Raw genomic sequence first — 24,900 nt, 5'->3', positions numbered from 1 at the left:
TAGAGGGTGGGGGATACAGAAGGAGAGAGGGAGAGAGAGAGAGAGAGAGGCTCAGTCTCCCACTCTACTGCGTGGGCACGGCCTGCATCTCTTTTTCTCTCCCTCTCACTCTCTTTCTCGCTCTCCCTCCATCTTTCTCCCTCCCTTTCACTCACTCAACGGCTACATCAAAAGCGAAGAGAAACTGAGCAGTACAAGAGGGGCTATGTGAATGAGAGGGAGAGAGAGAGAGAGAGAGAGAGAGAGAGAGAGAGAGAGAGAGAGAGAGAGAGAGAGAGAGAGAGTTAGCAAGCAAGAAAGAGAGAGTAAGCACTCCAACACGGATGTTATGACTGACTGGCTTAGGGATATAGAAACTTTGTCAGCAAAAATGGTGCAGATAATCAGAAATAGGAAATCAAATGCTAATCATCACCATGGCAACCTGCTAAATGTAAACATCAGCAGTCTCAAAGTGTGTGGGCGTGCTTCTTTCAGTGTGTGTCTGATGTTCTGATCAAGTGTAACACACACAATTAAGTAATTCATACTCATACAAAGAAGCATGCATATACTTCAACATGTGCACTGACAGACTGATATGGACAATATGGACAAATATGTAAAACACAACCAAGACAAAAACACACACATACACACACACACATATTATGACCGCCAGTTAATTTTTGTAACAAACTCAACTCTTCCTTTTTTATTCCAAAAGAAACCAGTCACAAAACCAGTCAACTCCCAAAAAAATAATGTTTCATAAAGTATGCATGTTCTTCAGATCAATCCAAAAAGCAGATTTACTACAACAATAAATGCCATAAGTGAGACTGCAAAACTCAACATCAGATTAAAAACCTCAAAGATATATTAAGAACAGCTGTCTGAGGCCCCCCAACAATCTGTGTGTCCCCAGCACGGAGCTGCAATGGGGGCCCTCAGAGCTCATTTAAATATGTCCTGGGCTGTGCGGGCTTGTGTTTGGGGGCCACCTCTTGGATGAGGTCTATAAGATCTGTCTTTTCCAGACATGCTCGACATTCCTCTCCCCACGAAGCCAACACTTGCTTCAACCCAAGGACCCGCATCTTAGACAGAGCTGCCCGGCTCCAGTCCAGCACCTGATGCTCTGAGTCATGAACACACACACACAAACGCACACGCACACACACAGTTACAGAGACGCAAGAAGATTGCATATTGTTTTACAAGAATGCTTTCCAGAATGTTCACTAAGAGGCCAGTGAATGAAGGCTACAGCAGGTAAGAGGGTCGTACCATATCTGAGTTCACAGATCTGTTGGTCTCTGTGCTGGAGCCTCTGACATATCTTCTCCACTGGGACGTGGGCACTGAGGGGTCGACTCACCTCTCCAGTTACTTTGGCAGCTGCGTCGCTGGAAGCTCCAAGGTAATAACACTGGGATATGAGAGAGAGCGAGAGAGAGAGAGACAGAGACAGAGAGAGAGAGAGAGAGAGAGAGAGAGAGAGAGAGAGACAGAGAGAGAGCAACAATGGTTTTGGACAAAGGCACACATTCAGGAAGTCTCACTAAGAGAGGGTGTGGTTGTGTGTATGTGTGTGTGTGCTCTTACAAAGCGGTTCTCCTTCCCTGTAGCTTCAGCACATGCTTTCATAAGCTCCTCCTCTACAAGTGCTGAGGACAGCTCCTTATGTTTGGCCACGAGGAATGTGTAGAGATGCTGCAAAAACCCCACACACACTGCATTGTGTGTGGACACACACACACACACACACACACACACTTTAAATATACAAAAATATAAAAGCAAGCCTAATTCAGTGTAGACTGTGATTCCAAAAAAAGTGTATTGTAATAAGAGGCTTATAATCAACACTATGTTATGCACTACAAAAGCATACAAAAACATACAGAATGGTTTTCTTTTAGTGCACTGGAGGAAAGTGTAGCTCAGTTTTACAAATACTGATTTGTAGTTTTAAAAGTGCAATTTCTACTAACTAAAGATTGATTATGTCTTATATTTAAAAACATCTGTAATATTTAAGAAAAGGCGTACTTCCTCTCAGATCTCCAGTGCTTTCAACACTAGTGCAATTTCAGTCTGTGTGATGCAAAGCCAAGCACCCGTTAGATTTGGATTGCGAGTCCTTTAAGTACTTTCTTACATTGGCGCTTATATTCCGCAAATGTGACAACTTGTGAAGACTACGTCGGACCAAAGCAACTGAACAAGGACACTCTTCTTTTTACACTTCATGCACTTGAGAGGTCTCTGCCACATTCGTCTGCAGAGTTGCTATTTTTAAAACCCGCAGCGATTCATGCGCTTGGAAACCTGAGAAGTCTGCCTCACCTTCGCATTCCTCTGCATCGGCCACTGCGAAAACAGCGCATAAAGTCAACAGGACGGCGGCCGTGTTGGTTACAGACATGGTGTGTTTGCGCTTCCTCAGCACTGACGCACGGAGACCCCAGTACCCAGTACCTAGTACCCAGTACCCACTCCATCACCTGGTCCCACCGTCAGCTGTTTCTAAACTCGGCGCCGGTCGTTCATTGGCCATGACGCGGCGCCATTTTGTGCGCTTTAATTCGCCGAACACGCTGTCAATCTGAGCTCGGGGGCGGTGTTCTTCCTTGTGCTGGGCGGGCTCAATGCGCTCAACGTCTTTCTACTATTGGTCAAGACCTTCCTTGATTTGCATGTGCAAAGCGGTTTCCGGTAGGCAAGGAGCATGTTTTACAAACATGGCAGCTATCGGAGTACACTTTGGATACACATGCGCTTGTGTTGCAATATTCAAGGTAAGCGTGTATATATTTTTATATACTCAGTATATGTTATTTTTATTTGGCTCTTAAAAACCTTAAAAGTATTTTATGCGAGGTCTGTATATTCGCTTCTCTAGTAAATGGTACTCAAGAGTTAATCCAGCTAAGATAACGTGTATGTGGTAGGTTAGGGTAGCTAATACTGCGAAAGTGTATAGCAGATATTCGGATAGAAGTGTTTTTTTTTTTATCTGAAGTAAAGACTTTTTAAACCCTCATTAACTACGTTTTCGCAAAGCTAGCTAACCTAACCAGTCCAGTTTTCCCACCCAGGATGGGCGAGCAGATGTGGTGGCCAACGATGCAGGAGACAGAGTCACGCCCGCCGTGGTGGCGTACAGAGACACTGAGCAGGTGGGTTACAGGGGAGTTTCCCAAACAACAACAACAGTGAGATATAGCATCCACAACAGACATGTGCTTCACCTCCATACAAACTCAAACGTGTACAGATGCACACATAACTGCACATAAGTTCTTTTCTTTCTTTTTAAAGAGAGGGTGGGGTATAATTGTTGCTTTTCTTTGATGTGAGTGTGAATTTGGCTTCCTTTAGCTTTGTACAAGCGTACAAAAATCACGCTATATTGTGCGACTATTTTTTTTGTGCATTCGCTGTTTCTTGACTTGCACTTGCCCACAGATTGTTGGTATTGCAGCAAAGCAGGGACGAATCCGCAATGCAGCCAACACTGTGGTGAAAGTCAAACAGATTCTCGGCAGACGGTACGTCATGTAACGTATTGTTGTTGTTGTTGTTTTTAACTTCCTTAGTGGAGGTAGATTGTGATTGTCGATGCCCTTGTCCTTTTACTCCAGCTATGATGACCCAGCAGCTCAGGTTCACAGAGAAGAAAGCAAATGCTTGGTGCGTAAATTCATCTTCTGTGCACTTTTTTTTTTGAAAAAGTGCATGAGAGTGAGACAGCTGTGGTAGAACTAGCAAACACCTCCATTAAGTGATACAGAATAGCTGGATTATATTTGGATACAAGATTACATTCATGAACATCAATCTACTGATGACTCCAAGGTTGTCAACAAAGGTGACTTGCCCATGTATGAACTCGACATAGACGACACAACTAAGTACGTGTCCCCTGAAGAGGTAGCCAAATTAATCTTCCACAAAATGAAAGGTAAGCTGGCATGAATCCCAAAAATGTGGCTCCAGATGTGTGTTACATGTGTGCCATTTTTGATGAAAATGTTCTGCTCCTTCTGCAGAGACAGCTCAGTCCGCTCTGGGTTCTGATGTTAAAGACGCCGTCATCACTGTGCCTTTCGAGTTTGGGGAAATGCAGAAAAACGCACTGAGGTATTGCCACATCTGGACAACAGCTAGAGATACTAAAAAGCTGACCAAAATAAGCTGACAACTAAACTGGGTTTCCCGCACTCCACGTTGCCTTCTGTGGTGAAGGGCTGCGGTTGCTTTGCCGGCACGTGGTGCGCTCTCTTAAGCACCGAATTGCTTTGCTTCAGGAATGCAGCGGAGAAAGCTGGGTTCAACGTTCTCCGGTTGATCCACGAGCCGTCCGCTGCCCTTCTGGCTTACGGCATCGGCCAGGACTGCCCATCCGGAAAGAGGTGCGGCCACTCGCTCCCAGCTGTTCTTGCATATCATTCCATGAGTTCAGTTAAAAAGAAGCCAGGGTGTTGACAGTTTTGTGCATTTTCTATCACCTGATTGGTTTCTACCCCAGCAGAATATGGCGGAGAGCCTGTGAGCACCTGGATTACAGCTCAGAGTTGAAAGGTTTTATTGAATGTTGCCCTCAGCCAACACCTATTTCTCCTCCACTGTTTAGCCATGTTCTGGTTTACAAGCTTGGCGGCACGTCGCTGAGTGTGACGGCTCTGGAGGTGAACAGTGGGATGTACCGTGCACTTGCCACGCACACTGACCACAGCACTGGGGGAGAAAGCTTCACACACGCCCTGGCACAGTATCTGGCTGCTGAGTTCAAAAAGTCAGTTTGCTTCTCACGTGGAGCTGCACGTACTGAATGTGTACGTGGTGACTGATGCTTTTGTGGGTATATGGATGTATGTCAACAGGTTGTATAAGCACGATGTGAGCAGTAACCCCAGGGCGATGATGAAACTGATGAACAGTGCTGATGTAGCCAAACACACCCTCTCTACCCTGGGCGGTGCCAACTGCTTTGTGGACTCACTCTACGATGGCATGGATTTTGAGTGTAACGTATCCAGGTACGCGCAGTAATACTGGTTTGCATTTTGGTAGAATTAAAGTATATAAAGTGTCATGAAGATTTAAATGTTTGATCCGTTTACAGAGCACGCTTTGAGCTGATCTGCTCCAACCTTTTCAATAAAAGCATTCAACCAATCAAAAGCCTCCTAGAGCAAGTCAACCTTTCCACTTCAGATGTCAACACGGTAATGAACACTAGAGGGAGCTGTGGTTTGCTTTGGTTTGGTTTTGTTTAAAAACCCATTTCCTGTGAGGCAAATCCAATTCTGAAAAGTTCAGAAGTTCACAGGTTACGGCAACCATCACCTGAACTGTGTTGCAGGTGGTCCTGAGTGGAGGCTCGGCGCGGATTCCCAAGCTACAGCAGATGATCCGAGATCTGTTCCAGGACGTGGAGCTGCTCTGCTCTGTCCCCCCGGATGAGGTGATTCCGGTCGGGGCAGCCATGCAGGCTGGCATCCTGGTGGGCAAGGAGAGTCTGGTCCTGGGCGAGGATTCCATCACTGTGGACTGTTGCGCCAGTGACGTCCTCGTCAAGGTGAACACGTTCTGCTGGCACGGCCGAGTTGCAGGTGCGTGCGGTGCAGTGGTTGCATTCCACACGCATCTGACCGGTTGTACTCTTTCATCTGCGTAGGAGGTGGACGACTCCGGAACGGACGTTTTCACGGTCCTGTTTCCATCTGGCACGCCTCTTCCTGCCCGGCGCCAGCACACGCTGCGGGGTCCAGGCAGCATGGCGTCGGTGTGTCTGGAGCTGTACCAGGCGCAGAACCCCCTAGCACAGGTCTGAGTCTGACCTCCGCAAGCTATAGCTTGTTACTGACTGCTGCATTTCATCATGTCTCCTGTGTCCTGCAGGTAATTCTTAGGGATCTGGAACCTGTCGAGGAGGCACGTGTTGTCGTCGCAGTGTTGACGATGAAAAGGTGGAGTATTCATCCAAAAAATATTAACTGTACTTTAAAAATGTATAAAAATACTATACCAAAAAAAAACTATACCAAATAAACCATCATACTTTGGTCTTTGAATCCAAATCCAAAGGTTGCCATCACTGGTGGTTAAAGAGTTAATGCAGAAGTAATGACTCATCCCTGAGTTGTCTGCATTCTAAAGATGTTCTGCCCTCCCGTTGCTTAGTCAGGTGTGATCCTTTTTTGTTATTATTAAGGTTTTAATCAGTGTACATGTCTGTTTTTCAGGGATGGCTCACTACATGTTACCTGTACAGAACAAAGTAGCGGCAGATCAGAGGCTGTTACCATAGAAACAGCTGCAGCAGCATCATAGAACTCCCTAATGTCCATTTACTATAGTAACTTCTCAACATTTGTAATGTGAGTTTCCATAATTATGCTTGACTTAATCAGCTTTGACATTAAAATAAAAGCTTTTACAAATTAACATCCTTTAAAAATGCTTCTTGTTTTGAATAGTAAATGTTGCAAAACAAATTTAAGCTTGATGGCTTGGTTGAATTGGAACTAAGGGTTGACTTTTTTTTTTTTTTTTAACACTAAGCTTTAAATGAATGTGAAGCTAAGTAGAATACAGAAAAATGGTTGCAAAGTCTGAGGCATACCATTTTCAGACTGCATACAAATGTCTGACAGCTGCAGGTAGGAGCATTGCTAATGCTGTAGTTCAGGGATGTGAGCATGGCTCAGAAAACAGATGTTCCTGCAAGAAAGGGAGGTAACGTAACGTGTGGCTTTACTGATACCATCTGCCTGGAGAGAAACGCAGTTTACTGCTCCTGTGTGTTTCATGTACTTTTCATAATGAATTTTTCTGATAGGCTGTGCAGGTGAAATTGTGGTTCAAGATACAAAAAAAAGTCACTACATAACATCCTGGGTTTATTTGAGCATAAATGGCGTGAAAATTAGCATTAGAGATGTTTACAAAAAAAGAAAAATAAGTACATACTGTGCAAAAAAATTGAGGTAAGATGTTTCTGGAATAAACTGGAACTGCAACACATGAAAGTTCTCTTTTATGATTACATTTTAAAGCGTTAATTCATAAAGATTAAGGCAGAACTCCTCTTTACAGTTACTTTTTAGCTGGACACAGCTGCACGTTTGTGTTCAGCTGTTCAAAATGGTTTGGTGGGTAGTGTTCACCTGCAACAGGCGTGTCCAAGCAGGATAAGCAGAGTGGGACACTTGCTGGGAGACCCCTTCACTGGCCCCAACACCCCCCCCCCCCCCCCCACCCTTCTCTGCACTATAAGGCTCTGGAATGATCCCAGTCATTTTGTTGATTAATTTACATCAGATGTGATGAGCCTGATTGGTCTTCCATTCATTTGCCATCATTTGTTTTATTTTAAAAATCCCCATTTAAAAAAAGGACAAAAGAACTAGACACTTAAAGCACTGTTTGGAATAAGAATGCCTTAATGGAAGCTTGAATTGTATTTTGCAATTGCAAGTATCTTCAGAAAATTGCTCAGCAAATATTCTGTTTGGGAGCATCATTGGGGGGAAAAAAAGAAATGCCAGTTTCTATGAGTGGTTGCCCATTTCTTTGCATGAGGACTCTAATTTCATTTGTAAGGTTGGCAAGTTCAGAAGTTCAGCCCTTGGGTCTCTGGTTAGACAGAACCCTGTAGGCTCACATCTATTGATCACTTCCTCTCCAGCTGCCAACTTCCTGTACAGCTCCTTCAGCTCCTCAGCAGGCGGAGCCTTGGAGCCTGGAGTCTGGGGGAGATCAAAATCAGAGGACACCTGAGAGTCAGACATCATCGCCGCACATTCCACTCCTTCTAATTGGCTCTTGGAAGTGTCAATCACACCCAAGTCTGTCTCAGCTGGCCAGTGAGAACCATTCTCTGATGTACTGGCTGTCTGCCTGTTACACTGATTGCTAGGTTCTGGGGCCTTGTTGGGCTCTGATTGCACAGGCACTGTGTCAAGTTCGCTGGGGCTATCCGGGCCTGTATCTGATATATGGGTAGACTGAGATGAAATGATGAGAACTGAGTCTGACTCATCATCACCAAAGAGCTCGGGCGACTGTGAGGTCACGCGTTCAGTGGACAAAGTCCGGCTGGTCTGACTGTTGTCCAACTCGCAGCTGTCATCAGTCAGAACCGGCTCTGCTGTGAAGAACGTAGCCCAGCAGGGTGGAGGCTGCTTCAGGGAGGGTGGGTTTGAAACAGACTGGGGCAGAGGTACTTCTGAATAGGGTACATCTGATGGACTAGGTTGGGTATCACTAGTTGCATGACATGCATGGAGTTGGTCAGACTTGGGATTTAAAAGTTCCTCATTATCGTCATCGTCGTCATCGTCATTGGACTCTGTGCAATCCATGTAGTTGGATGTCTGGACTATGGGCTCGATCTCTGGACACATATGCACTTGGCTGTCATCAGGTGCTGGTTTTTCTGGGCTATAACTCTCTTTCACCTCTTTCACGGCAAGTTTCTTTCTCCTAGGTGCCATGGTAACTTCCTCAAACAACTCATCATCACTGTCTGAGCCTGAAACACAAATCACACACACAAAAACTAATAACTTTTGCCAAAGTGCCAAATATTCTCAAATGTGGTATTGAAATCCACTAGTTTTTGGATCTATGCTTTCCAATTTAAATTTGTGAATGACGACTATTAGGGATATCTACACAATGTGTGAAAAGTTTTCTATAAATAACGTTATAGTTATTGCCATTTATGTATTTAAGTGAGGATCTTTCAGGACGAGCCAGTGTTTCAACTAGGTAACAGGCCAAACAAATGAAACAACTGGAAAACACCCAGTCATAAGATGGGTATAGAAGGACATGCTGGCGACGGATGTGCCGATACCTTGCAAGGTGTACTTTGTTCTAGCTCTTTTCAGGGTCCCGAGAGGCTTATAGACAACCTCATTCCTTTCAGAGGGTTTTCTGCACATTGGCCTCAAGCTGAACAAAGAAACAGCATTCAGGCTAACACAGGGCATCTCGACACAGGGACTGACAATGAGGACGTGGGTGATTTTCAGCATATGATCACAGGCAACCAATCAGGGCCCCATTCCCCAAAATCACCGTAGTGTTAAGATCATCTTAAATGAGAAAAGGTGTGCAACATAATATGTGCCCTTCCATTTAAAGATGGACTTTGTTTTACAATGATTTTGGGAAACCCAGCCCAGATTTTTAAAAATAAAAATCTTTCATTTATACCCATTCTTAACCGGAAAAGCTATTTGAGAACATTCTCTATTCTATGCCGCTGAGAATGCCATGAACCAAAACCTGTCCACCTTAAATAAAGAGCTGTTTAAACAGCAATAACCTTGTTTGTTGAACTCGTTGAGTGCTGGCTATCTTTGAACACACACTATTACAACAGCAGTTAAAATAATGGGCAAAATAACCGATGTGATTTGAGACCTTAATCCCACTGTTCAAAAACAACTGCATTACTGTAGGTCTATAAAGAAACAGGCACTTACAGCTCAGTGATTTCCTCTACTGTTCGGCCCAGTGGAACCACATTAGGGTAAATATTCACAGGACGGATGTAGGAGAGAAAATCTTTGATCTGATTAAAGTAGAGTGGATATACAGCAAACGGTGATAATCAATGCAAAGATCATGCAATGCACTTGTGTCTTGGTGCTCATAAAACAAAGCTTCCTCACCTCTGAGTAAGAGGAGTGAAAAGAGAAACATGCCCTGTAGGAACTCCCACCCATCCTGAAAACACAAGCATCACATTAAGATATTTCGTATAAGCTTATATTAGACATGACAGAATAATAAACAGAGTGTACATACTACCAGGAATGCCTTATTGGTTCAGAATGCAAGGGTGCCGTAATACATATGGCCAGTTGTGTGAATGTGGCGGCGTACATTTTTTACATGTCTTATCATAAAAGTCTCCATAGATCTCTGGTTAAAATGTTAAAACTGTAGTTTCAATACAATTGGGACTACAACTCCCAATTCAGCTATATGCAGCACGGTTGTCTAGCCATTACAGATACAACATGTTAAAATCTGTCACTCTGTGGCTATTCAGGACTGCAATCTGACATCTCTGTTCGAAGCTACTGGAGCTGTGAACGAAAAAATATGAGCTAAGTTTAGTGTTGCAATGACCTGACAATGTTGCAATGACCTGACAATGACGTTGGTCTTCCTGCTCCGCTCCCCGAACCACATAGTGGAGGGTTTGATGCTTATAATGCGCAGCGGTGTGCCATCCGGCGCTGTGGAGCCACACGGCAGCCTGTTGGTCCTGAACAGCTCCTCATCCTGTCATAAACACACTGTAACAGCATCTGCCCCACTCAGGCATGTATTAGGAAAGCAGACCGGCTGAGGAGGAAACGTAACATGCCTTAGGATGCCTGCACGCATGTATCTGTGTTGACCTGTCAGTGGTCACATGACACAGGATCTCTGGCATTTTCTGAAACATGTCCAGACTATTTACATGGACCTAGAAGAACATCATAGAGATTCATATGCAGGCAGATCTGGAACCAATAACAGCTACCTGTTCAGATGGACAAAATTCACTTGCACTAACCTGAGAGGTGAACTCCTGTGCCAAGTTAGTGAAGAGGTATTCGTAACCATATGCCGCTTTGCAGTTCAACCAAACTACGTGATATGGGCTCAGACAAATCCATTCTTGAACCAGCCCCCTTATACCCATCAAGCAAGCCTCCTGAATTATGGCAGCATGTTAAATTATAATTATTAAAATGAATAAGATACCAAATGAATGTGTTTTGTAAGACCACAAAAGCTCACCCGGCTAGGGATCTGGTAGAACCTGGTGTCATAGAATGTGGTATCCAAATACATACTCTGAATGTCTTTTACTCTAAAATAGGTACGTGAAAGACATACAGACTATCAATATTATGATTCATGGAAAAGTCAAAATAGTCTAAAAAATGTACAATTTTCACAGCCAAGACAAGAACTACCTTTGGATATAAACAGATATTATTTACTTGACTCCTTTTCAAACCTTCCTGTACTACAAAATGCACCTGAACCAGGAGGATGTAGAAACAGGTCACACCAAACTAGGTGAAACCCAGTGTTAGGCACCTGTGCCCAGAATGCAGATGTTCCATCCTTGCTGCATCTCCGGTGGCCAATCGGAAATCTCCAGTGTACAGCACAGTGCCCCGAGCTCCCTCAAAGAGAAACCTGCAGGAAGACAACAGCAGATACTGCTGACATATACACGAACACACGAGCTGACATACACACGAATATATAGCAAGAAAGCACTACTGACTATATCCAAACACCAACCAAACTACTACTAATTAAATCCGCACACCAACCAAACTACTACTAACTATATCTGCCACCAACCAAACACAATCACACCGGCTGTACTGCATGAGTGAATAAGAATGCCATTTAAAATGTCACTTACATGACGGACCCAGGGCAGTGTCCTGCTGACAGTAAAGTAACAACAACATCTTCTGACTGTGGGAGGAAAGCACAGCATGCTAAAACTACCCACATGCCTAAATACTCTGTATCAGTATACATTAAGACAACAAAACTACTGGTGCTCACCTCCCCTGTGACTTCATCAATCAGTGAGATGTGTGTTGGACTGTCCAATTCAAGAGCAACCTGCAAATGCATGAGTATGAAATAATACCAAACGAATACAGTACATTTATGAATTAATTTATGAAGTGGGCACACTTACAATGTGGTCTTCCCAAAAGCCATATTTTCGATTGCTCAGTAGAAGTTCCTTGGTGACAAACGAGCAGTATAACTTGACAGTTAAACTAGAAGAGAAAAGTTCAATTCGTTCATCCTTCAGTTAACAAATAACACAAAATATGGCAAGATGTCGTTTGCATTAATTACGGGTAGAAAAAGACTAAAGGTATTTACCAAAACTTCAGTTTCCTTTTCAGTAAAGGTCCTTTTAGTCCTTTCATATGATCTGCAGAGGCAACATCGCACAATAAGTCATCTAGCGTTAACCAGTAATGCATAACAACTTTAGTCTTGCTGTAGATAGCTGTAGTGTCACATCACCTTTATGACAGTGAGACAGAAAATAAGCCCTGGCGTGTAAATTTTCCTTGTCAAAACGGTCAATAGAAATGGTCGGATACTCCCTCATTCGACCAGGAAAGGAACTCATTCTGAAAGCTAACGTTAGTTGAGCTGGTTCGGCTGAGGAAAAAGACCCTTCTAGCTACACCTCCTCCACACATTTCGTTTGAAAATGTGAAAACATTCAAGATTTGAAATTCAGTAGCGTGTTAGCTTGCTATCAATGGACTATGAGTCGTATAGCGACATCTAGTGGTCTAGTGGTCTGTCACAATTATTTTACTGTGGTTAAGTATTAGACACTTAAAATAACGTCAAAAAGTGAAGTTAAACTCGATCATTTTAGCTGTTCAGCTAATGTTAAGGGAGGTTTTGTTGAATCGGTTGATTCTTTGTTCTAAATGTGGCTCACGGGTTTAGTTTTGGTTGACCAACCAAAAAATTCAGCACTCAACTTCCTGTGTTGTTGCTAGGAGACCTGAAACAGGTTGCAAACAGCCTTTTGAAGACACTTAACTTTTGTGAGTGCACTTAGTTAAAATAGCTTACAATAAACGTTAGCTAGTTATATTATCTATCTATCTATCTATCTATCTATCTATCTATCTATCTATCTATCTATCTATCTATCTATCTATCTATATAGTTAGTCGGTTAGTTAGTTAGCTAGTCACCTAGTTAGTTGGTTGGTTATTTACCTGGTTAGTTAGTTAGTCACCTAGTTAGTTAGTTGGTTAGTTATTTACCTGGCTAGTTAGTTAGTTAGTTGAATATCTGAGTTGTAACTTGCTTTGATGACTCTCAAGAGAGCCAGCTAGGTTAACCTAGATAGGTCAGATGTTGTTGGTGAAATCTAGTGATTAGTTGTATTTATATTTGCTGATTATTACACATTTGTTTACAGGGTAATACCCAAATTAAAACAAAACTGTAACTGAGTCATCGAAGAAAAGTGAGAGCTGTCTAATCTGACAACCAGGAAAAAAATGTCCTGCGCAGCTTTGCTGGATGACAAAGTCAGACCAAAGTCTATGAGTCGAGCAAAAAAATGGACGGATGAAGTAGAGAATCTCTACAGATTTCAACAAGCAGGGTACAGGGATGAGGTGGAGTATAAGCGAATAAAACAAGTGCAGGTAATGTCATTGTGTATGTGCCCCTGTGTTCCTGGCTTTTAATCACTGTGGTCTTAAACCACACATTTACGGCATTTAGCAGACGCTAAATGTACTTATCCACGCGTACTTTGATCAAGTGTGATAGATTTGTGCAATCTGTTCTGATAGCCCTGTGTCTTGCACATTCCAGATTGACCGGTGGCCCGAAACAGGGTTTGTGAAGAAGCTTGAACGACGAGACAACACTTTTTATTACTACAACAGAAAGCGGGAGTGTGAGGACAAAGAAGTCCACAAAGTCAAGGTGTATGCATACTGACAACAGTCGCTGCTAGCACTCCCCCAGTTCTCGCCATCGTCTTGGTTTCAAACCTTGTTTTACATGACGACAGACACACATGTGCTTACTCTTCATCTCATCGTATACTTATTTGATTGTTCTGATGTGAATAAATATTACTCAGGTTGCTATGGGACATCGAATGTAAGCGTCTGTTTCCGGGTGCTGCTGTGCAAATATGAAGGGTTACACAAAGACTTTTAAATCCGAATTTCAGTTGAAATGGACACACAGACTTCATACATCATTCACTTTTAAATGTATATCATCCTCGAAGCCAATGTTATGGCCGTCAGATTAAAACAATAAGTCACGTCAAACAGACCTTTATGGCCATTGCAGCCAAATAAAATGTGCAGTACACAGGGAGCCGAGTGGGTGGACAGTGGTATGGGGTACAGATTATTTAAATGACAATAAAATTCCAGTAAAAGTACTAATATACTAATAAGACATATTTAGTAGATAAACAATTGACTTCCACATCTAGACTTCCCAGGAACTGTTGACTACAAATTCAGAGTTAAACTGCAAAAACTGAATGTCTTTTTATTATATTTAAAATGCCTTAAACCATAACGGTATCAGCGATGATGCCAATATAAAGAAGGTCTCATAACATTTCATGAAATGTAATAATTTCTACAAATACATTTACACAGAATGTACATGCACTTGATTGACATTTGCAGTGTAAACATATATTAGCTTCAATTAAGCCTATATACATAAGCATTCGTGCAGTATTCTATATCTAGTAATGACCTTATAATGAACTACCACAATGAATAAAAAGACCCGTTCAATTCGACTCCTGAATGCAATAAACGTATGCACCACTGTCTGTTGGTCTGTGAATTTTTGGCAGGTAATAAAACCACTGATCAAATTTGGTCCGATATGATTGGATTAGTTTGAGCAGACATTAAGTGATATTTATAAACTTTACAAAAGGATCATCCATTTAGTGACTGCACCACAAAGGTAAAGTAAACACAGCGTATATCTACGTCATATCCTTTACTGGAACAGAGCGGCGCTTTACCGCGTTAAGAAGTTTACCAAGTGAAAACACCACTAATCATTAAAGAATATTTGGGTAAGTAAAGATTTAGCATTTTATTTCGGTTATTTTGATTTTGTCCCATCGTAACAGGTAGCTATATTACCTTAACGATTTCAATTACCATGCCCAGGATTAGTAGCTATGTTTACTGGGTTAAGTAGCGACTGATACATAGACAGTTAGGGGTTTTATCTACTAAATGAGCGAAAGCACCATAAATGAAATAATTGTCTTGTTAGCTTATGGTAGGTGACAAGTACCTTTTGCCACGTCTAATCCTAGATCTCGTTTGTTAGTTGAATGTAAGACAAGAATAGAAAAATGAACGATTAGATTATTTATCCGCAATTAAACACTGGGCCTCAGCTCGTAATGTATCTGGTTAGTAACTACAGCAAACACGCGCTATTCAGAGGAAAGCTGTAGTTTCATGCTTGCATTGCAGAAGACACCTGACAAGTCACGGTCCTTTTTCCAGGTGTTTTCAGCTGCAGGAATTGGTTCTAGTAAAATGTTCACCTGAGCTACTCGGATAAATTAGATAGCTAGAAGAAAACGAACTTCTGCCTAAGATTTCATGATGAATTCTAATATTTGAACTGCAAATAAAAGTTGTGGTTTGTTAAACTGTATGCATGCTCCACAAGTGTACCTTATGAAAATATTCCCTCAGCCTAGCTAGCTGATCTCCATTACACTAGCACATTCAGTGCTTTGGAACTGTAAGGCAAAAAAAAACAAGAATTGTGCTAAATTTTGTGTTGACTCAGACCTGCTGTTCACATGACCGAGCACACATATTTAGTGCTGTGCATATGATTTTATGATCCTTTCCACAAGATCTAGCCCTCGTCTGTGAGAATACACCCTTGTTTTTGGACTAAATAGGCCCTTTGTATTAATGTAGAAATTTTCCTGGGAAACAGTGTACACTGTTTTCAGAGTTCTGAGATGAGGGATGCGCACTGATGTGGGTACATAATTAGTTATGTCTTGTGTTTCGTGCTGCTATAATGTGCTACCATATCTGGGACGCACCTTAGTCATTGCTCTTCACAGTTTAATGACTTTCATACTCATTAAATGGATCAATTTCAATTTAACAGCTAATTCTTAAGTCTTTGAACCCAGTGTGAACATGGAAAAGTGACTTGCAGGACCATGGCCTCCTGTGACTAAGGTCTCACATATCTGAAGTAGATTTCACAAATGTGGGTCATTTTCAACACATCAGAAAACTGTGTCATATTCTGAAGGTCCTGTAAAAGAGTTTACCTGTCTACCTGTCCCCCAGTTCACCTACCACCGATGACGGGCTGCTTCTAAAAGCCACCATCTGCTTAGGAACAAACTCACTTTTATAAAGAAGAAGCATGCAGTGCTGGCCTCCACTCAGGAGGGGGCACTGCTGCTAGAAGAAAGGGGATGTGGAGAGTGAACTGATCTGACCATGGATGACTTTACCACACGTAGCTACGGCACAAGTGGCCTGGACAACAGACTTCTGTTTGGGGAGACATCGGCAAGGGTAGGCCTCAAAATCACCGTCAGTGTTTTGTGTGGACAATGCAGATTATAAGGTGATACCAGAAGGTTTTGCTAAAAATGTGTTGGATTTAGTCTTGTTTTTGCACACTTATATTCCACTGGTATAATGCTAAGAGCTGTTAACTTATATCATTTATTAAATCTGGCTTGACTCAATTACAGAAAATCAAAGCTAGCCAATTTGTAGGAAATTATATTCCTCAAATGGAGAGCCAACATTTCACCCTTCTGTATTCCTTGCTTTCAGGATAGGATCATCAATTTAGTAGTTGGTGGACTTACATCTCTTATTTTGATAGTAAGTTATATTACTAAAAGGCAGGTGCCTTTTTTGCGTACATTGAAACTTGAGCGCTTTTATCCTTGTGTCCTTATGTTTCGTCTACTGTCTGTTTTTTTTGTGCAGGTAACCATTATCAGTTCCTTCGTCTTTCCCAGTCTTCCTCCGAAGCCGCTGAATATTTTCTTTGCTGTCTGCATCCTGCTCATGTGTGGTTCAGTCATGGTTCTGGTAAGAGCAAAGGAGCAGTGTGCTTGACTGAGAGAAATGTCACAGCTAATGTGTGCTGTGCTAATGTCATAGCCTAAAAACAAATTCATGACGACTCCCAGCAGATCTCAATATCTGGTGGTGTTTTTACATACTAATTTTGTTTAAATTGATTCTACAATGGCCATTTTCTTGTGCGTCTTTTGAATATTTGATTCATTTCACAATCATTGCCAAATTATGGCTTCTTATCCAAATGTAGAATTTTGGTTTAGGGTTAAATGGAAGGTAATCGAACTTTAAATTTAGATATGAAGTCAGGTAGGTTTCTCACACACCAGATACATGCTGTTTCTGTTTCTTTGTTTCAGATATTCTGGTACCGACAGGGAGACTTGGAGCCCAAGTTTCGCAACCTGATCTACTACATGCTCTTCTCCGTCGCCCTGCTGTGTATCTGTGCCAACTTGTACTTTCACGAAGTGGGTCAAGACAAACCAAGCAATGCCTTACGATAGGAACATGAAGAACTTTTGCACGGTGGAGGAAGGGACCGGTCCATGCGGGCCATCCAGAACGATATACTCGGACTTGTCAAGTGAGAGTTTTCCTATGGAGGCTTTGAACAGTCTTCCTCCAGCCCCTGTGGAGGAGGGACCGGCCCGCCTTTCGAAATGGACCAAGCGAATTACAAACACAAACCTCCATAATCAGTAGCACACTGGGAGTTTATGCAGATATTTTGCCCCCAGGTTGCTATACGCATCTTGCATAATTATATATGCCAATGGAATTATGAATCATGAATTCTCAGATAAGCCATGGTAAGGTTGCATAACGCTTTTGTATTTGAACATGGCATAAAGGAGGTACATTTTCAGCTGAGACTATTTGCATTTTTGATGATATAAAAACAATCCTGAAGTCATAGTTCTTAAGGAAAAGAAACGGCAGCGATCATGAGGTGTTGCTTGGATTTGTTCGTTTCTAAATCACCACACACTGTGCCATCGGACTTGCTGAAGACCAGCAATTACTGACGTAAGTCATTTCTAATGTGTATTTTATGTAAGAAATGAATCCACATTCCTGTTTGCTGCGCTCATGTTTACTCTTGATATACAAGGATGTTTTGTCATATCAAGATGATTTAGCTCAACTAGTTATGCTCATTACATTAAAGTTGTTATTCCTACACCAAATACTGCATGAGGGAAATACAAGACTAGCTACTTTTGTATCCAGCAAGCAATGCAAAAAAGTGAAGCAACTGGCTGTTTACTTGCTGCTAGGAACTGAATGTATTCTGAAGTCCTTAGTGCTGAATTTTTATGCAAACAGATGATTGGTCTGCTTTTACAGTCTTTCCCTTTGGCTCCAAAAGGTATTCGTGTGTCAGCAAAACTTGGCAGGTCACCTTGCAACGACTGCCCCACTTCACCATTTGAACACCCATTATCCAAAATGGTGTTTCATATGAAATTCAATTATATAAATCAGGTTTCCATGGGAACTTCTGTACTCAAAAACATTTTAAAGGCTGAATAAATTAGTTGATATATTTGAAAATAAGTCTCACCTTCTATCACATTTATTCACCTCTCATTTACTGTTATCTTGTACCTGAATCCCCTGAAAGACTATAAAGTAGATGGTACTTTGCAGTAAGGGGAAAAGGATGAGACTTTTGTCTGTGCTTAATGGGACAAAATGAGTGTAGTGTATCCTCCTAGTGTAGATGATATCTTAAATGAAGCCTGCATCTCAATGCATTGAAGGAGGCAAGAGGAACAGGTAAGATAATTGAGATGGAGCTGACGGGACCCAACGCGATAAATATATTACGGACAAGATACGAGCGTGCAACTGGACACACCAGCAATGTGACAAATGGTGAATGACATTTTGTTTATTCAATAAATAAACACAAAAACAGCATCTCGCATAGAAAATGTATCCCATTGATAAATTAATGGCTGTCCACAAGACTTTGTTTCAGTAACTGAACATGAAACCAGTGCATCTTGAAAAGTTCCATAAAATAAGAATAGTATGTGGGAGAATTGTATTCAGAAACACATTAAAATATTTATATTTCAAAACAGTGTGAGAATTGTATTAAATGCACCATCAAAAACTTTACCTTCATGTCCATGTCAGAGTTATGACAAATGTATAGATTTTATACTGGAGAAAAAAAAAGAAAAAAAAAAAGAGGTATGTTTTTTATGCATAAAAGTAAACCATTTGTGACAACTGGCTCAAAATGTTCAAAAATACTAGAATCAGTTTGTCAAATCTAACACCCTTTTAGGGGTGTTAGGATCTGGTATGGCAATTCATTGATCTATTTTAGCACAATTTCCTTTCTTCTAGATTGAACAAACTGCCAAGTCTTAAGAAGGCCCATGTATGCTACCTGCAATACTTCAATACTGAGAAGATGAATTCAGAATGGCAGCCTGTCTGTCCATAACCAACATGCAGCGTTTTCCCACACTGGACTAGAGTTGTAGCTGATAGAGTTCTACGGCCCTGTTTTCAGAGCCAGCACCTCCATTGCAAGGGAGACGTTAGTCTGAGCCTTCTTCCTGGTTCTGCAAAATGGGATCTGGGGGCGGACGCAGAAACAAACTGTTAAACAGACGCAGGGTTAGCCGAAGGGAGGAACTCACTAAACTATTGAACAGCAGCTGCAGACTCTGACCCGTCAGTGTTCCAAGGGGAAGCACAGAGTCTGAGGTGATGTCACTGGACGGGATGAAGCTGCTCGGCGATGGGACAATCAGCACGGCACCTTTAGCTATCCCAGAATTCTCCACTTCTTCCTTCACCTTAGAACCCAGAGGCTGGAAGGAGAAGGGGATTACATCTGATTAGGGAATACTAGAGCATCTCTTTACCGGGAAATGAATGCAAACTGTTTGTCTTCAACTCTACAGAGTCAAGACTGTCTCTGGGCCCTTTCTGTAAATCTACTGTAATTAGTGTCCAACATCCAATACCCCCTTTTTTGCTATATTTATTCCTGTCCAAGGACCAAATGAGATCCACAAAGAAGCACTGAAAGAGATTCAGTTTTTCTTTTCCATCTCTGGTACCTTGTCTGTCAAGACTTCCTGAATGGCTTTTGAGCTCTTCTCACTAGACTCCTCCCTCTGCTTTGGGCCCTCGGAACCTTCAGCAGTTTCCTCATTGGCCAAATCCTGCTCGACTGCTAGCTCCGATTGGTTCAGAGGGTCCGAGAGGTCTTCTGAGGTCACAGTTTGAATGATGATACCAGGGTGAGACATCTGCACTGTAACATTCTCACTCAGACTGTCCGCCTGACAGTTGGCACACACACAGAGAGAGAGAGAGAGAGAGAGAGAGAGAGAGAGATATTAAATAAAAGCCAATAACCGTAATTTAGTAGGTGTAATTCATTCACTCTAAAAATGTTTTTGCCAATACATACGCAGCCCACCTACACACACACACACACACACACACACACACACACACACACACACACACACACACACACACACACACACACACACACACACACACACACACACACACACACACACACACACACTCACAGTAAGGCTGTGTAGGATAATCTGGTCCGGTGAGCCCGGGGACGCTGCAGCTGTAAGTGTCACAGTAGGATTAGCAGACAGCGTGAGTGGCAGGCCCTGATTAGACCCCGTCTGCAGCAAGTAGGTACCAGGAGTTCCAGTGGGCTGCAAGTGGAAGGACTAGAGAAGAGGAGGAGGCAGAGGAACAGACACAAACAGTCACCCGCGGACGGCGCCTGGAGCGAGGCCACACCACCAATCGTATGATCGAGCTTCTATACGCATGCCAATGCTCACTGGCAAAAGTTCGAAGGTTTGCAGGGCTCCAGAATTCAGGGTAATGGTCCCACCATCAGAAGCGCCACTCGCACTGTCAGAAGAGGCTAAACACATAAGAGGTACCGGCATTAAACGCGCAGTGTCCAAATGTGCTGTGTTCGAGCTATATCGCCACACGCGTGCGTCCAGACATGGTGCGTCAGAGAGCTTCCCTCACCCACGTGTGCGATCTGGACGGGGATCTGGACGGGGATCTGCAGCGCAGCGACCGGGCTGGGGGAGGCGCTAGCAGAGCGCGAGCCCACCACCACAACCTTGTTGACTGCAGACGAAGGAGCCTCCACCACATCTTGCAATCCTTTTAACAACACTTCACACCCACACAAAGCAAGCGAACGCGTGAAGGCACAGCGAAAAGATACCGCGTCGCACATCTCAGCACAGGCACTGTGATATCAGCTTTGGTTTTTTTAGTTTGTTTTTGACTTACCAGGAAAGGGAAGATCTTTGTGATTGGACACTTGTCGTTTTATATTCCACCACTTACTGCGAAGCCACTGAGGCGAGCGCACGCTGCTCCACCCCTCGGCCAGAACATCCCAGTTAATTTCGTTTTCATCTTCCACCCCTAGCTCAACGATCCTACACACAAACGCACCCCAATTACCTTCATTCCCATCCAGCACTGGCTATGCTGCCAACACCCATTCGCTCATGCCAGACACATCAGTACACATAAAATCTGAAACAACTGACCCTTAGTCAAAGGCACGCATCACTGACTGTATGAAACCCACATTCCCGCGCCTACCCAGACCTGAGCACGAGGCACATGTCGTCCTCCTTGGTCCACTCTGTGCCGCCGCTCTGTTTCCAATTCAGGTAATTCAGCCACTTGGAGCGGCACTGCTTCTCCGAGCGCGTGCCCACCAGATCGGCCACCAACGCCCACGAGACGCCCTGGGTCACCACGTCGCCTGCCTCGGTGCCCGTCAGCTCATGTACCACTTCTGCCAGCCTCTTCTCCTCCTCTTCGGTCCACTTGCCTGATGCAGAGAGAAAGAACAGACGGAAAAGACTGAGGCAAGAATAAAGACAACGAACATGGTGTAACTGAACAGCTGAACTGAACATTATAAAAGATCAGGTTAATGTCAGGCACTCTAATGGGAGAAGAGTAGAAGTTATGTGGCTGTTAAGTCTGGCATCCAGCCTCAGTATTCAGTGAGGAAGCGAGCAGATGGCCAGTCCACACGCTGGACGCACTGACCTGTGTTGCAGGTGTCCTTCATGAGTCGACAGCGGTCCTTTACTGACGAAGCGCTGCGGCCGAGAGCTGCACCAATGGTGGCCCAGTCGTTCCCATGCTTCTGTCTGAGCCTGACCCCACCCCCATCCCGCCCAACACACACACACACACACACACACACACACACACACACACACACACACACACACACACACTTTCATTAAATCAAGCCAATAAGCAAAGATGAAGTTATAGGAAATGACGCACTGAAATCTGCATGGAGGACAAACATATCAGAACTCACTCTTTCAGTTTTTCAATCTCCTCTTGAGTGTATCTGGAAATGCAGACAAACTTGTCTGTGAGTATTACAGCAGAAAACACACTTAAGAAAACACACATGACAACATGAACCATACGCTCCTCACTTACTTGCCTACATGGTTGCGATTGTCATACATTCGTAGCACGCGTCGGTACACGGCAAAAAGCGGACGATTCAAACCCCAGGCAATGCTGCGGTAGAAATCCTTCCTCTCCTCCTTTGACATCTCAAAGATGATCTCTGTGGGGTCCTGGATCCCACGCTTCTGCAGTTCCACAAACAGAGAAGTCATATTTGAGCGCGAACCCCAGCCGGGGCGTCTGAAAGCCCGTCACCGTTCTCACCACCACGAGCGTGTGCTCTTGATGGAGCTCCAAATGTTTGTGCGGTCTCATGATAGTGCTGCACTTCGACAGCATATGGAAAATGAAACTGTTTAAAAACAAGACATTGTAGATATTTGCAGTAGCATTTTTATTGCTGCCTTGTCAACACAGCAGTGACACTGACATGGAAGTAGCGCAGCAGCAACAGCAGCGTTGCTGCCAAGTTAAGAACACAGCAGCCAATGAAAGAAGAATTACACAAACAAAATTTAACAAAAATTTAAAAAAAAAATCTCTCTACTGTGTTTAAAATATTTCACCACCCACATATGCACTCTGCAACTGAGTACCTACAACATGCACTTAAGGTAGGTGTTTCCAACAAAGTGGATGATGACTGCATATAAAAACAGACAAATGCATATATTACAAAATATTTAAAAGATAGTATCCAAATCGAATGGTCTTACCTTGAGGTAGTTATCGATGTTATTCATCAGTATATCAATCTCCTCTTTTGACCACATACCCTGTTTCCACTTATGACCTAAAGACAGAAAAGCATCTCACGAGTGTGTGCGCATGTAAACATCTTGGGGTGGTTTATTTTTTCAGATGTAAATAGGTTTTGGTTAAGAGTGTGCGTGTTATAAGTCAGAGACACACCTTTGTTTACTAGTGTGTCCTTGTCCTCTTTTGTAGTAAACCAAGCTTGACTTACAGCTGACACATCATCACTTTTCCGTGGGGAGGACGAGTTCTTATCCTGCAAAGAATTTATACACGACACTTCTCTCAGTCTGTATGTGGTGGTATTTAGCCAGCTACATCTCACACAAGTACACTTGGGCAGGGACTTTGCCGTCAGTGGAACGTAGGCTGGCACCTGCGTTTGAGCTTCACTCTCCGGATCCAATTCATCTTTCATCTCTGTAGCGGTCATTGTCAGCTCGAAGCTCTCATCACTCTCTGAAACTAGAATATCAATGTAAAAATGGTATATTTGTCAAATACAGTTTGTAGATTTATATTGTGCGTGTACTCACTTGGAAGTGTGACCACAGAGTAGCTGGGGGGAGTGGCCGGAGAGTCGTCTGCCTCCTCATTGGACAGTCGCACACGTTTGTGAATCGGTTCTGCCTCGTCATCTGACCCCAAATCGCCATCGTCTGCGTATCCCATGTGAAAAAATATTCCTCACCGTTTTGCACAAAGTGTCTTACTTCCATTTCCACACATCTGCATTCTTTCAAAGAAATGGTGCAAAGATTGCCATACGCAAACTCACCGTCTTGACCACAGTGCAAGATGATGTTGCCATCAGTGTCCTGGGTGAGGGTGACAGAATTGACTGAGTCCAGGGTAACGGCACCTGAGACATCTCCTGCGTTCATACTCAAATCTGGAAAACAAGGGCAAACGCGCACCCTGACCTCACATCCTCATGCATCCTGTACACGGTCTATGACTCCTGTGTGTTGTATGAAACACCAAATGAATGGATTGGCTAACTCTTTCCTTTTAAAAATACAAACCATGAGATAACCAAAGCATTTCTGAAATCTTATGCATCATGCCGATTTTCAAATAGAAAACATGCTTTGGCCCAGTTTTGAGAAGAAAACAAACAAAAAACCCACAACAATTCAGTGGTTTATTCAAAGTATTTAAAAATAAAAACAATTCTGCGATCGTCAAATATACCACATAACGTGGCATCTGGTACATCTTAATGTTTTAGTGATGTACAATGACTGCTGGCTAAAAACCCTTCCTTTCCTAAATTAACAGTGATAAAGCAGACAACAAAAATGAGTTTTAAGCGACCTCGATGCCTGCACAGTCAACAGCATTAGTGATACAGACACATCACATCGCAACTTCACAACTACTCAGCAAGCTCTCTCCGCTAGACAGATGCTAGAAAATGTAGCAGACAGGGGAAAAAAAGACGCCATGTTCGCCTGGAGGTTCAGCTGTGTCTTGCCGGCGATGTCACAGCGTTAAACATTCACGAAATGAGGTTCAGAGACGCGCTTTGCGGAATCCGGCATCTCCCCACGGCGACAGAGAGCGTTTTTAATGTTTGATTTTGATCCTTACTTCCTGTTTTGGGTACGGGCACTTCACAGGGACCAGGATGAAGGCAAGTGCCAGGATGGAGGAAGATGGAGGAAAAGACTCACACCGGAAATGGTCACGAGTCACTTCCGACAGAAATAGCACCATGTGCTTCTTCATTAATATCTAAACTAAAATGTTATAGCCTAAATAATCAGCAGTAAAGTGAAGTGAAACAACATCTCGCTCTGGCATAATTATTATTATTTTTTACAGTTCTGGCAGTTATTTTATGCTCATTTTAGCATAAACCTGCTAATAGTTATGCCCGCAAATAACCCTTCTTTGTTTTTCTTTTTAGTTTATCCGATAACCTATTCATATAGTCAACAGACTAAAGCAGTAGGAACCAGCTCTAGAGACCCAGTGAAATAATTGTTTT

At 43.0% G+C, this 24,900-nt stretch overlaps 6 protein-coding genes across 8 annotated transcripts; 3 read left to right on the top strand and 3 right to left on the bottom strand.

Moving 5' to 3' along the window:
• Positions 1-671: 671 nt before the first annotated feature.
• Positions 672-2,490, bottom strand: cdnf (cerebral dopamine neurotrophic factor). The gene is made up of 4 exons (XM_027021299.2): positions 2,332-2,490; positions 1,588-1,715; positions 1,270-1,411; positions 672-1,120 (listed from the first exon to the last, which is right to left on the bottom strand). The coding sequence occupies exons 1-4, from the start codon at positions 2,408-2,410 to the stop codon at positions 930-932; spliced, it is 540 nt and encodes a 179-aa protein (XP_026877100.2). The 5' UTR covers positions 2,411-2,490; the 3' UTR covers positions 672-929.
• Positions 2,491-2,691: 201 nt separating this feature from the next.
• On the top strand, positions 2,692-6,438 carry hspa14 (heat shock protein 14). The gene is made up of 14 exons (XM_027021271.2): positions 2,692-2,783; positions 3,084-3,164; positions 3,454-3,536; positions 3,630-3,678; positions 3,844-3,949; positions 4,038-4,128; positions 4,296-4,400; positions 4,622-4,783; positions 4,872-5,027; positions 5,114-5,216; positions 5,354-5,569; positions 5,669-5,818; positions 5,893-5,960; positions 6,237-6,438. Exons 1-14 carry the CDS (start codon positions 2,727-2,729, stop codon positions 6,322-6,324), a joined length of 1,515 nt encoding a protein of 504 aa, XP_026877072.2. The 5' UTR covers positions 2,692-2,726; the 3' UTR covers positions 6,325-6,438.
• Positions 6,439-7,254: 816 nt separating this feature from the next.
• Positions 7,255-12,352, bottom strand: dclre1c (DNA cross-link repair 1C, PSO2 homolog (S. cerevisiae)). The gene is made up of 14 exons (XM_027021297.2): positions 12,073-12,352; positions 11,926-11,977; positions 11,732-11,816; positions 11,593-11,652; positions 11,444-11,499; positions 11,107-11,208; positions 10,801-10,873; positions 10,574-10,714; positions 10,382-10,483; positions 10,160-10,296; positions 9,678-9,732; positions 9,489-9,577; positions 8,855-8,952; positions 7,255-8,527 (listed from the first exon to the last, which is right to left on the bottom strand). The coding sequence occupies exons 1-14, from the start codon at positions 12,179-12,181 to the stop codon at positions 7,545-7,547; spliced, it is 2,142 nt and encodes a 713-aa protein (XP_026877098.2). The 5' UTR covers positions 12,182-12,352; the 3' UTR covers positions 7,255-7,544.
• Positions 12,353-12,561: 209 nt separating this feature from the next.
• On the top strand, positions 12,562-13,687 carry meig1 (meiosis/spermiogenesis associated 1). The gene is made up of 3 exons (XM_027021300.2): positions 12,562-12,614; positions 12,998-13,229; positions 13,402-13,687. The coding sequence occupies exons 2-3, from the start codon at positions 13,080-13,082 to the stop codon at positions 13,528-13,530; spliced, it is 279 nt and encodes a 92-aa protein (XP_026877101.1). The 5' UTR covers positions 12,562-12,614; positions 12,998-13,079; the 3' UTR covers positions 13,531-13,687.
• Positions 13,688-14,574: 887 nt separating this feature from the next.
• Positions 14,575-18,857, top strand: tmem243b (transmembrane protein 243, mitochondrial b). Of its 2 annotated transcripts, XR_004776326.1 has the most exons (6): positions 14,575-14,650; positions 15,912-16,145; positions 16,413-16,463; positions 16,572-16,676; positions 17,027-17,696; positions 18,040-18,857. XR_004776326.1 is itself a non-coding variant. In XM_027021293.2 (5 exons), exons 2-5 carry the CDS (start codon positions 16,068-16,070, stop codon positions 17,171-17,173), a joined length of 381 nt encoding a protein of 126 aa, XP_026877094.1. In that variant the 5' UTR covers positions 14,575-14,650; positions 15,912-16,067; the 3' UTR covers positions 17,174-18,857. The 2 variants fall into 2 exon arrangements, 1 of the variants encoding a protein (XP_026877094.1); XM_027021293.2 differs by having other exon boundaries at positions 17,027-18,857.
• Positions 18,549-24,588, bottom strand: dmtf1 (cyclin D binding myb-like transcription factor 1). 2 transcript variants are annotated; one of them, XM_027021291.2, is made up of 17 exons: positions 24,501-24,588; positions 23,686-23,799; positions 23,444-23,566; positions 23,284-23,372; positions 23,064-23,163; positions 22,868-22,944; positions 22,179-22,336; positions 22,051-22,083; positions 21,768-21,877; positions 21,309-21,543; positions 20,988-21,139; positions 20,715-20,867; positions 20,516-20,601; positions 20,240-20,398; positions 19,757-19,981; positions 19,363-19,504; positions 18,549-19,266 (listed from the first exon to the last, which is right to left on the bottom strand). In XM_027021291.2, the coding sequence occupies exons 2-17, from the start codon at positions 23,789-23,791 to the stop codon at positions 19,229-19,231; spliced, it is 1,986 nt and encodes a 661-aa protein (XP_026877092.2). In that variant the 5' UTR covers positions 23,792-23,799; positions 24,501-24,588; the 3' UTR covers positions 18,549-19,228. The 2 variants fall into 2 exon arrangements, with proteins under 2 accessions (XP_026877092.2, XP_026877093.2); XM_027021292.2 differs by having other exon boundaries at positions 21,315-21,543.
• Between the last annotated feature and the right edge of the window lie 312 nt (positions 24,589-24,900).

Source organism: Electrophorus electricus, chromosome 7 (assembly GCF_013358815.1).
Source record: "Electrophorus electricus isolate fEleEle1 chromosome 7, fEleEle1.pri, whole genome shotgun sequence".
Lineage (NCBI taxonomy): Eukaryota > Metazoa > Chordata > Actinopteri > Gymnotiformes > Gymnotidae > Electrophorus > Electrophorus electricus.
The sequence above is the reverse complement of the archived record's forward strand: the minus strand, read 5'-3'. Positions and strand labels throughout refer to the sequence as shown.